The 12,597-nt window shown below is 38.9% G+C and overlaps 1 protein-coding gene across 1 annotated transcript in view; it reads right to left on the reverse strand.

Annotated features, from left to right (window-relative positions):
- Window positions 1-12,597, reverse strand: part of MID1 (midline 1) — a 182,351-nt gene that overhangs the window by 11,919 nt on the left and 157,835 nt on the right. Inside the window, exon 8 of the mRNA XM_006166664.3 lies at window positions 1,794-1,955. Coding sequence (XP_006166726.1) covers window positions 1,794-1,955 — 162 coding nt within the window. The remainder of the gene's footprint in view (window positions 1-1,793; window positions 1,956-12,597) is intronic.

The raw sequence follows: 12,597 nt of genomic DNA on the forward strand, positions 1-12,597 counted from the left end.
CCAGGGGGGATGGCCATGCCACAATCCCTTCTCTTTCATTCTCCTCTTGGGATCTTGGGCACACATGCACACGTGCCCGGTGAGAGTTTTAAGCCACCGGGTCTGGGACTGGAACCTCGGTCGAGTACATGGGAGTCCAGCAACATAGCCATTACGCTAACTGCTGGTCCCTTTAATTCCATTTTTTTTATTGCCATTGGACATATGATGACTCAGTCACAAATCAAAGACTGTTGATCCAAGTGTGCAGAGATATTGAATTGTGTTGTTATAAAAAAGCATGCCATCATGTTGTATTTTCTTACATACTTAGAATTGTTTTGAGCTTGACTTTTTAATAGCTCATAAATCAAACTAAAATGTTTCCATTTTAAAAGTGAAGAAATGCTAAATGTAATGTGGTATCTTGGATTGGATTCTGGAATAGGAAAAGAACATTAGTGAAAAAATTGGTAAAATCTTAATTAAGCCTGGAGTTTGGTTAATAAAGTACCACAGTTAATTTCTTAGATGTGACAGATGAATCAATGTTATATAAGATGTTAACATAGGGGAAATGGGGCACTAGGGATACAAAACTCTGAATTATCAACAGATTTCCTATAAATCTATAATTATTCCACAATAAAAAAGTTTGTTTAAAAAATATGAAGAAACAAGCCACATGACCACATGAGTACTAAGTAACAGAGCCTTAGCTTTCTCATCCATAATCCAGTGCTCTCTTTACACACTTTTGTTCCTTAGAATCAACACATACTCTATAATGTACTGGGAAACCAGGGATATGGGTAAAATGAGGGTTCCTCTTGACATGCAGGTAATTGCTCCTGTTGACTGGCAACAAGGTACCATATTGACATAGTCCAATTTGTTTTCTCTTGAGAGGTCTTACGCAAAGAAACACCATGTTGCATAACATAATCTTTCTAGATCTAAAAGATAGAATGAAAGAAGACAGGATAAAACAAAACACATTTAGGCAGAGACAGAGAGGGAGATGATGATATACTAAGACGCATACATAGGCCAGATCATTCTAGAGAGTGGGTATTGCTGTATATCCTGTGTATTGCTAAATGTCTCCCAGATGGGAGGAGGAAGGGTAGAACCATCTCTGAAGGAGAAATATAGACCCAGACAGATAACTGGAATGTAATAAAGTATTTCTGAAGAAAGAATAATGAATATGCTATTATGCTATGGGAAATGATACTATATTCAAGGTGTAGACTACCTATTATGGGTCAGGTTTTATAAGCACATATTTGTCACTTGAACCCCTTGAGGATTATTTACTTAAAAAATGAGAAGACTGGAACCTACAGATGGCGTAATAGTTACATCACTGGACTCCCACATGGCTGACCTCAGTTCAAGGCCCAGATCTGGTGGCTTGAAACTCATGTAGGGCATGTGTGTGTGTCTAAAGTCCTGATAGGAGAATGAAGGAAAAGGGATTTCATTGTGGTCATCCTCCCAGAGAGTGATTTCTCTCTTTCTGTCTCTGTGTCTCTGGCAAGGGGACATGTCCTATAGCAAAAATGCCTCTTAAAAAAAAAAGAGAGAAGATTGAGGTGCAAAACCATGAAGGGATAGGTACTTTTGGGAACCAGAATTACCTAACTAAAATTCCACGATTCCATACTGGCTCTCAGTTTCCTTTTTGATATAGTCAAAAAGCAATGTATATAGCAATGTAGGAGATAGAGAAAGGGAAAAGGAAGAGGGTAGAGTATGCAGAAAGGAGAGCAGAAGGGACCTGACCACTCTGTTAAGTTCATAGCACTTACTGTTTGTCTTCAACTTCCCAGGCTCGCTACTGCGGCTGCCTGCCTGGTTGATGGCCTTGACCATGAAGATGTACTTGGTGCCACTCTGTAGGCCGTGCACTGTGTAGTGGTTCTGCTTGATGTTGGGCACGATCATCCAGCTATCAGCCGAGTTACACAGACCTGCAAAGCCAACCAGACATGGCGCAGTTCTTTGGCACAAGCATGGAGCAGTGTTTGCATAATTTTGGTAAGTGGTATGCTTCATCATGATACTCATTGTATGGGAAGCTGACTTCACTAACAGAGATGAGGCATGTTGCATTTTTACCTCCAATTCTTCACCCTGCCCTGAATCTAGGTCTTGAATAACTTTATAGGTACTCCCTCTAAAGAGATGGAATATATTTCCTGTTATATGGCTTCACATTTGGTTATAAGATTTGCTCTGGCCAATAGGATGAGACCAAAATGATGGCATACCAGTTGTAAGAGTAGACATTACAAGGCTTTGAGGGTTTCTTTTGATCTGTGTCTCTGTCATTGCAATGGGAAAATATTCCTGGGATAGTCTACTCATTCAAACAGGATGAGACACAGGATACTGCCCTACTACCCAGCTCATGCCCAGTCAATGGAGGAGCGACCCCAGCAGAGATCAGTCAACCAAAACCAACCTCCAACAGAGGAGCTAAGGCAATGATCAGAGTTGTCTGTGACTGTATTAGTGTGACTGTAACTGCCTGATTAAAAAGACTGATTCTTAAGATAATCCTGGAACAGCAGCCCCTGTGGGCAGCTCAATGCAGATCTGAAGAAACATCAAAAAGGGAGATCTCAAGAAACATCAGCCGGAATTTTTGACTAGCTGCATCCCTAGGATGGTTGGTTCCAGAGTGCAGTGGGGCTGTTCTTCTGGCTGCATTCTACAGGATGTAGGTAGGGAGTAGGCCAAAGATTTATGATGCTTGGAAGAACATGTAGGAAAAAGGAAGCCCACTTTGTTTCTCAGCTGACTGATGCTGAAAACATCTCTTTGGTATCAAGCCCAATTCTCCTCTTTCCCCTCTCCACCCATCAATCCCACTCCAAAGGATCCTTCGCCAGCCTTTGGTGACTAGGCTGTCATAATATTTCCTGACTCTAGTGCATTTCCTTCTCCAGTCACAGGGAGAGGGCTGAGCCCCTCCACTTCCTGAGGGGCTCCAAATTCACCTCTGTTTTCCTTCCCTTTGGTTGACTTGCAAGTCAAAGGGCTTAAATTCTTTGATCTTGAGGCAATTCATACCTTACCAGACTCTCAAGAAGCAGCCCCTGAAACGTTTTCATCTTACCTTTTTGAGAATTTAATAAGACCTTCTGTAGAAAGAAATTCACAAATGCTCATACACACTAGTCCACAAATATTTGCATAGCATTGAGAGATAGTCACAAATATCTTGCAAGAACTCGGTTATTGAATTATACTAAATATTTTCTCTAAGTTTTGTGTTAAAAATTATTCGTGGTATTCTCATGGTTGAGAACTTAAAAGTATTTTCTCATTTGTGAACATTCACCTCATGCAATTTGTTATTTTGAGACTCTAGCATTTTCAGGTACACTTCAGTGAGTCTACACACACACACACACACACACACACACACACACAAACCCACACATGTATTGATCTTCTGGATTTGCTGTCAGCTCTTTTCATTTCCACCTGTGAACATTTTCACTGGAGGACTGCCAGATTTGAAAAAGCCAGCATAAGCAAGGAAATAATTTGAGACTCAAGGAAGACTTTGAGAGAGTGTGTGCACGTGTGTATGTGTGTGTTTGATGACTGAGTAGAACTACAGGTACCATCCATCTGTCCTCCCTCAATTTTTCCTAGCTCTTAGTCCTCTGTTCTATCAATTCCCATTTTAATAAAATCAAGGAAAGCATCCATAAATAGTTTAGTAACAGGGGAATCTCCCTATTACATATCCCTCTTGAAACTTTCTCACTTTACCATTTCCTTGAACAGAGCTGTATTAAACTCCATACTTCTTTTTTATTCTTTTTTTGGAAAGGTTTTTGCTATAGGGCGTGTGCGCTCACCAGACAGACAGACAGAGACAGAGAGATAGAAAGCAAGAAATCACCCCCTAGGGGGGATGGCCACCCTGCAATCCCTTCTCCTCCATTCTCCTCTCGGGATCTTGGGCATGCATGCACACGCTCCCGGTGTGAGTTCTAAGCCACCGGGTCTGGGACGCGAACCGCGGTTGACTACATGGGAGTGCAGCGACATAGCCATTACGCTAACTGCTGGTCCCCTTAAACTCCATACTTCTATACAGTGCCATGGTCAAACATTAAATTTTGATCCAACCAAAGAAAGTTCATTTTGAACTCTGAGATCTGGGCCCCAAGAGGCCTGTAACTAGCTTTAGATATTTAATAATATTAAATGGCAATAAAACAAAACAAAAAAAAGCTTCTCTATTGCCCTAGATAATTCACTCACATTTCTAGATCTTTGTCAACAGCAGTCAGGGCACAAACGAAAACAATAACAGCATTCAGTAGATTTAAATGGAAATCCTACCAATTTCACTGCTTTTACACTGTTCCTGTTTAATTGCATATGTTATAATAAAATGACTATTGTGGTCAAAGAAAGCAAATATAAAAATGTTTCAATAAACTTTACATCACTGAACAACCCCAAAGCTGGGCTTAATGTGATGGGGGAATGCTTTCAGCAACATCAGAAAGCAGATGTCTGAAATTGCTGCAAACTGCAACTTGGCCTACAACCCAAAGTTTTTATCCAACAAAGATTTAATGTTTCAGAAACCTTTTCCAAACATAAAAGGAACTCTGACTATCCTGATTATTTTGAAGAGGTCACTAATTTTTTCCTTGAATATTAAAAGAACAAAATGTTTATAGAGTAGTAAAATTTTATTGGACAGCTTTACATTGGGACAATCTACTTTCATAAATACTAACAACTATTACTGTTTGGGCTTACATTATTATTATTATTATTGCCAGGATAATAATTGAGAAGTTGATTAAAAATGCCAAGAAGGCAATGCTGACAATTTTCTTTGTCAGTTGGAATAAGTGGGGTGACTTGGAGTGCACCATTATTGAGTTGCTAGTGCTGGTCTTAGGCCAGCACCACTTAACTTCTTGCATGTGATGCTGAACATCAAGTTTGTTTAAGCAACTTCTCTGCCATGATACCCTACTGCATTAGGACTGCTGACCAGGTTTTATTCATCTCTTTATGAAACACCTACACAACCATCCTGATCTTAACTTCACTTTTCTCCAAACTTGTTTTTAACCATCTTTGGGAACATTAATCCAACATTAACCTCCTCCAACTCAGCTTGAAGCATTAAAACAACAATAGAACTTGGAAGATAATTAGTCCATAATGAAACCTGAGTGTTCTGATATTATACATTTCTCTTTTTTTTCTTTTGCATTCACAATGGGTCAGAAGCATTTCCCTATGTAATGTGGCTCATTATAAGATCTTAATTACATTTGGGACTTCAGAGCCTTGTATGACAACTCTCATCTTGCTGAAAAACACTCCGCGTAAAACATCATGTAATGTGGTCACTCTTAGGCAAGGTGCCACATTGGGTTAACATTCTTTGTGTCTTCTAACAAATGGGACAGAAGTGAAAATTATTTTCCTACTCTTTTATAAAAATATTATGTTTAATAATGTTCATAAATATTTTTTGCAATGCCTAAAATAAATTGAATAAAGATAACTACTTTGCCATGAAGGCTTGAAGAAATGCCGCTTTTGGGCCAGCCTATAGCTTAGTGGTTAAGGGAGCCAGATTCCACATGGTCTATCATGGTTTAAATCCTGGGCCTGGCAGCTTTTGTGCATGGATGCCCCAAATCCTGGCAGGATAGAGAAATGAAGGAGAAGGGATTGCTGCATGACCACACCATTAGGGGGTGCCTTTTCTTTCTTCCTCTTTACCTGGTGAGATCATGCACCCTCTGGTAATTTTTCAAAAAGAGAGAGAGAGAGAAATATAGCTTTCTATTTTTGCTAATAATAAAAATAAGCTTCTGGGAAAACGCCTCAATTTAACATTTTAAGTGAAGCAATAAAAGTGGTTTTGGGAGACATCAGAGTAGGCAAAGACTTCTTCAATAAGACTCCAAAGCAGAGGCAATAATCCCAAAAATAGACAAGTGGAGTTACATCAGATTAAGAACTTTCTGCACAGCAAAAGATACAATAATTAGTGTGAATGAATGACTTTTGGAATGGGAGAATATTTTAGTAAACTGTGCCTCAGATAAGGAACTGAAAACTAGAATACACAAGGAACTCAAGAGGCTTACCCCCCCCCCAAAGATCAACCTAATTAAAAGATGGGAAAATGATCTGAACAAACAACTCTCTAAGGAAGACATAAGAAAAGCCAAGAAGCATATGAAAAATATGCTCCATATCCCTCATCATAAGGGAGATGCAGATCAAAACCACAATGAGATACCACCTAACCCCAATCAGAATGGCGAAGATTAAAACAAACAAACAAACAAAACAAAACAAAACAAAAACAAAAAAACAGAAAGATTAGAAGATAAAGAAACATGGGAAATGGCTATGGATACTGGATTCAGTATGAAAGGAGGGTGGGAGATGGGGCAGAGTGAGAAGAAAGGAATCAAGGAGAAAAACAGAGAGGCAAAGCATTTAAGGGGCATGGAAATGGAGGATTATCTGTTGATGATGTGTATACTTCAACTGGATTGGTATGAAGTGTATTCATGTTGAGTAATTCATTTTACAAGCTGTAGTGATGTACAGTGATTGACTATAAAGTAAATTAAAATAATAAAAAGAAAAAGTTATTTTGAAAAAATATGGAAAACAAAATTAAATACATATGTAGTTACAGTAATGAAATAATATCTTGTAGTAATAGCTATATTAATACAAATAAAAAAATAAAAGTTAATGTTATTAATTTTGCATTTGAATGTATGCATTTTATTAGTGAGAGCCTTTTATAAGACTAGGAAAGTTCCACAGATATTATCTTATTCTCCTTCACTAAAGCCACTAAAGGCAATTAATTAACTACAATTTATTATGATAAGTGACGGATCCATGACCTACAGAGACAGTAAAAGATTTTCTGATTGCATGAAAAAGATGCAGCTAGGTTTTGATCATTACATATTCTCATTTTCAGTGAGATCTTGTCATTCAATACATCTGCAAAGATACTCCTCCAAATGATAGCATGGATGTACAAACAACATTCAAGGAAGGCCCTTCAAATGAAGAAGATTGTGTGAAAAACTATCATGTAGAAATCCTTGCAAATTGTGCATCTTCCCTTTATCATATGACATAAAATATAAGCCTTTCTTTGGAAATGCAATGACTGGTGAGAACAGTCTACATGCTGGTAGGAATAATGACTTTGAATACTCATGTGCTGCTACCGTGGCAAACACAAGGCTAAGGCCTTTATTTTACTATCTCAACCATGTGAAGTTGTATACACTCACATACACACAGACAAGTATATGTATATATATGTGTATACTGATATATATTTATTTTTATAGATGAAGAAACAGATTCAGAAGCCATTAGATAATTTGTTCAAGATTACAGAGAGCTAGAGAGGTCCAGATTTGAGGTTCAAACCCAGGTCTTCCTCAGTCACTACAAATGGGCATCATATTTAAGAAGATAATAACTTGAAAATGTTTGTATCTCAGTATAATTTTTCTCTAAATTTATTCTTTAATTGTCACAGAGTGATCCTGTAAGCATCAGAACTTCACTTTCCTGGTTTAATGGGCATAAAGAGATGAAGAAATCCTGACAATGAGCAACCTGATGACAATACCACAGTTTGACCAGCATCAGTGGTTCCACTGTTTTTGATCCATCCTGGTGAATGGGGGCTTTTTGGCATATGTGTTTTAAATAAGGTAGGTCCAGGGAACCAGCAGTTAGTGTAATGGCTATGTTGCTGGACTCCCACGTAGTCGACTGCAGTTCATGTCCTGGACCAGGTGGCTTAGAACTCACGCCGGGCGCGTGTGTGTGTGCGTGCCCAAGATCCCGAGAGGAGAATGGAGGAGAAGGGATTGCGGTGTGGCCATCCCCCCTAGGGGGTGATTTCTCACTTTCTGTCTCTATGTCTCTCTCTGTCTATCTGGCGAGCACATGCGCCCTATAGCAAAAAAACCTCTCAAAAAATAAATTAATTAAAAAAAAGGTAGGTCCATAACCTTCATTAAGTCATTTATATTTATTTTCTTGTGGCAACTCATTTCCAGGAACAAAATGTCTTCTCTAGAGTCACCCAATATAAAGTTCTGAGTTTATTTCTCTCATTAGTTTTGCTGTTATTAAATTTTTTTAGGCACAACCTTTTTGTACCAGCTAGTCCATTTATGTGTTATGTTTTGGTATTATTTTCCATTCCAACAGTGTAGAAGTGAAATAAGTCACATTAAGCCAACTGACAAATACTCAGTTTTAAGCAAAATCATCTTCTTTTCATTTGGGGCATGGAGAAAAGTGCTGCTATCAAGTTAGTTTCCTAAAGTAGATTACTTGCGTGGACCTTACTTGCATGGCTCAGTTCTTTGTTCCTCCCTGTATCCATGACCTTTGCCATGTTACTTTGCAGGCCCTCTCATTCTGACTCTGGGCTTACCTGTAGCACTTTCTCTGGCGAATGGCATATCAGCTTAATGTGACACCGACAGGCTTAAAAAGTACGTGTGCACTTGGGCCTGTTGTTACACCTTGAACTTTATAATCACTGGCAGATCAGACTTGAATCAAACTACAGGAAGATGAGAGGGGTGTACAGCCTTCAAGTTGCCCAGTTGTCAGCCTGCCATGTGAGGGAGCCAAGATCAGCAGGACCTCACAGCTGCCCTCAAACACACAAACAATAAATGTCTACTGTTACATGCTAAGTCCTGATATTGTTGGCTATTCAGCAAAGGCCAACTGATACAGGGCCCTTTGGTCTAGGCCTAGGCTACATAAGCACTACCCAAATGCCCATAATAATTTGACTTAAGAAAATTTAAGAGAGACATAACCATCTATGGTAGACATGACTTAGGGTGGCCCCCCAGAATTCCCATTCCCTTATATTCATGACTTTAAGTAACCTGCTTCTTTTTTAAAAAAATAATTTGTTTATTAAATTTTATTTATGATTATTATTATTATTTTAAAATTAGCTATAGAACACATGCACTTACCAGAGAGAGAGAGAGAGAGAGAGAGAGAAAGAGAAAGAGAAAGAGAAAGAGAAAGAGAAAGAGAAAGAGAAAGAGAAAGAGAAAGAGAAAGAGAAAGAGAAAGAGAAAGAGAAAGAGAAAGAGAAAGAGAAAGAGAAAGAGAAAGAGAGGGAAAGTAAGAAAGCAAGCTGCCAGGTCTGGGACTCAAACCACAGTTGGCCATGTGGAAGTCTAGCACCTTAACCAATATGCCACCTGCTGTGTACCTACTTCTAACCAACAGATATGGCAAAGCACAAAGGTCTATCATCTATATTACTCCTGTAATTATATTACATTACATGGCAAAAGTAGAGGGGCAGGCAGTTTGCAGATGTGATTACGGTCCCTAATCAGTTGACTCTGAGTTAGTTGAAAGGAGCTTATTGTGGGTGAGTCTGATCTACTCAAGAAAGCCCTTTAAAAGTGGGTTCAAAGTTGAGCAACTTGAGTAGCAAACTCTCTTTCTTCCTTGTTGACTTTGAAGAAGCAAGTGGCCATGAATTCCACAACAGTAATGATAGAAGTTCTGCCAACCACCCAAGCGGATTTTCCCTTAGTTGAGCCTCCACATAAGAATGTGGCCCAGCCAACATTATGATTTCAGCCTTGTGAGACCCCAAGAAGAGGGTCCAGGTCAACTATGCCCAGAATCTTGACACATGTAAATGGAAATTATAAATGGATGTTATTTATTTATTTTTTTCCCTAGGGAGATTTTTGCTATAGGGCACATGCACTCGCCAGAGAGACAGAAAGTGAGAAATAACCCCCCAGGGTGATAGCCATGCTACAATCCCTTCTCTTCCATTCTCCTCTTAGGATTTGGGGCACGCATGCACATGTGCCCAGTGTGAGTTTTAAGTTGCTGGGTCTGGGATTTGAATCATGGTCAACTACGTGGGAGTCCAGCGATGGCAATATAACCACTATGCCATCTGCTGGTCCCTGGATGTTATTTTAAGTTGCAAACTTTTGGAAAAGTTTTCATAGCAATAGAAAACTGATATAATTTTTCCTAAATCAAGCAAAAAATGATTTCAGAGAAATATAGCATTTCTCATGGGCTAAGAATTATCCTTTAGGTATATTGGGTCATCAGAAGTCATGATGCATTTTTGCATAGAAAAATACATCATGACTTTTCTGACAACCCAACAAAATGACTCCAAGTATTTAGTTTTACTGGTTATACTATATGCTCATGAACAGACATTACTTCTGTCAGTACTCTTCATGTTTTCTGAGAACTTTCTTTTTTTTTTTTTTTGAGTCTGATACAATGCTTACAACTCTAGTTTACTTTCTGCAATGAACCATGCTTCCATTTTCTACCTGTTCTTCTCAGACCTTCTTCATGCTCTCCTTTTCTCTGCTTGCTTTGAAATTTCGGACCATTTTTTGGTGGTAAAATTCATCCTATAACATTAAATCAGGGTTTTTCAACCTTGGCCCTACCGATGTTTTAAGCAGGATAGGCCTTTGTCATTGGGGCCTGGCCTGTGTGTTTTGGGGATGTTTCTTCTCATCTCTGGCCTCCACTGACTTAGTGCCAGTAGCATCCCTTCCCCAGGTTTTTTGTTTGTTTGTTTTTGTTTTTTAGATAGGTTCTCACTATGTTACATCCTTTGCCTTGGCCTTCCAACTGGGACTATAGGCATGTGTCACCATGGCCACTTTCGTAGATAGGTCTTGCTATGTTGTTGCCTAGGGCAGTTTTGAGCTGTCAATCTTACTGCCATAGCCTCTCTGAGTCACTAGGATTACACTGTATGCCACTATGGCTGGGTACTACCTCAAGCTTTGAGAACCAAAAACATTCCCAGACATTACCAAATGTCCCCCAGTTGGAAATCGCTGCTTATAGGAAGGAGTGACTACTTATTATGACACTAGTGATTATAGAGTAATTTCTATTTCAGATTTATGATGAAATACAATCAAGGTCTGAAAATCGTATGGGACTTTAATTCTATGTTAAGTTTATGGTATATGTATCCAAGATCAGTGAAATATACGCTCATATTGCTGAAGAATGAGTTTAAACACTCAGATGTCACCTCTCCACAGGGCAATTTGGCAAGTTCAACCAAAATTAAAATGCAAATCATCTTTTCCTAGCAATGGTATGTCAAGAGATTATACTACAGAAATAATTCACCATGTGTGAAAGGAAAGCTATTCAAGGATATTCGCCGAGGTACTGTTTATAAGGGCAAAAGAATGAAAACGAGAGCAGAAGGGATAAATAGATTATGAGCACCTTTTTATAATAGGATACTAGGCTGCCTCAAAAGGAATGAGGCAGTTCCTTCATTTGTATGGAAATAAAATGACCTCTCAGATGTGTTATTTAGTAAAAACAAAACAAAAACAAGATGAAGAAGTGTGAATGGTATGCACATATACAAGAAGATTTTAGAGAGTGAGTATGGAGTTGTTGGATAAGTCATCATATATTTTTCTATCTTCCTACTCAAAAATGCGTCATGACTTTTCCAATGACCCAATATTTCCTTATGATTTGTACCAGGGCATACAGACTAGGGATAAGGAATGAAAGAAAATTTTAATATCTTGGAAAGGTGTGAAATGACATCAAACCATTTCAATGGAAGTGCTTCTCAGGCTTATCACAATAAGCACTTCAAATATCTGAGGACAATCAGATATTGCCCAGGGCAGTGGGCCAGAGGCAGAGAAGTCTCTCTGGAATAATCCTTTCCTTTCCAATTCTGCTGCTAGTGCCATTTGCTAGTGCCATTTGCCCATCCTGGCTATTTCTGCCTTAAAGAATTGGTATGAATGTCCTAGCTTCTTTATCTCCTTCTAGTCCCTACTCGTTCCACTTCACTCTCCACAGTGTCCCTTCCAATTGTACATCTGATCACACTACTGCCTTGCATGATTCCCAAGCCCTCAGGGCAGATTCCAAACATGGTGTGGTCTGGGTGGCCCTCTTGTGATCTAGCTCTTTCCTGTGAGTTGAAATTAGTGACTAATGATTAAGAACATGAACTTTCTGGCCAGATATATATGAGTTTAAATTCTAGTTCTATTTATCTCTCTTCATTTCTTACTATCTCCCCTTCCTCACTTAACTCTTCAGCCTAGCTTAATTTGGTAGACTCTTCTAATATGCCCTGCTACTTTGTTTCTATAGGCTTTCCTATAATGATGCAACTGTCTAGAAGAAACAACTTGCTGACATGTATCCACTCTCTTTCAAGACTTGAGTTTAACCATAACCTCCCCCAAGGCCCTTTGTCTTTGTCCCATGACCATTTCTGCCCTCTATTTTCCCTACCTACTCTGACAGCTTGCCAAGATTGTTCTGAATATTTCATGACTTTCTTCATTTCAAAATTACACATTCTTGGAAAATGGCAAGACTTTAATTAAAGCTTCTAAAGCAAGCCAGTAAGAGGGTATAAGATGAGAGTGTTGAGGAGAAGACACTGGGAAAAGTGCATGGAAAGAGGTAGAGGAGCCACTGGTTGGTATGGGTCATTTATACTTGTCACTTAGAAGCTGG

This window comes from Tupaia chinensis, unplaced genomic scaffold, assembly GCF_000334495.1.
Source record: "Tupaia chinensis unplaced genomic scaffold, TupChi_1.0 Scaffold144313_1, whole genome shotgun sequence".
NCBI classification, from domain to species: domain Eukaryota; kingdom Metazoa; phylum Chordata; class Mammalia; order Scandentia; family Tupaiidae; genus Tupaia; species Tupaia belangeri.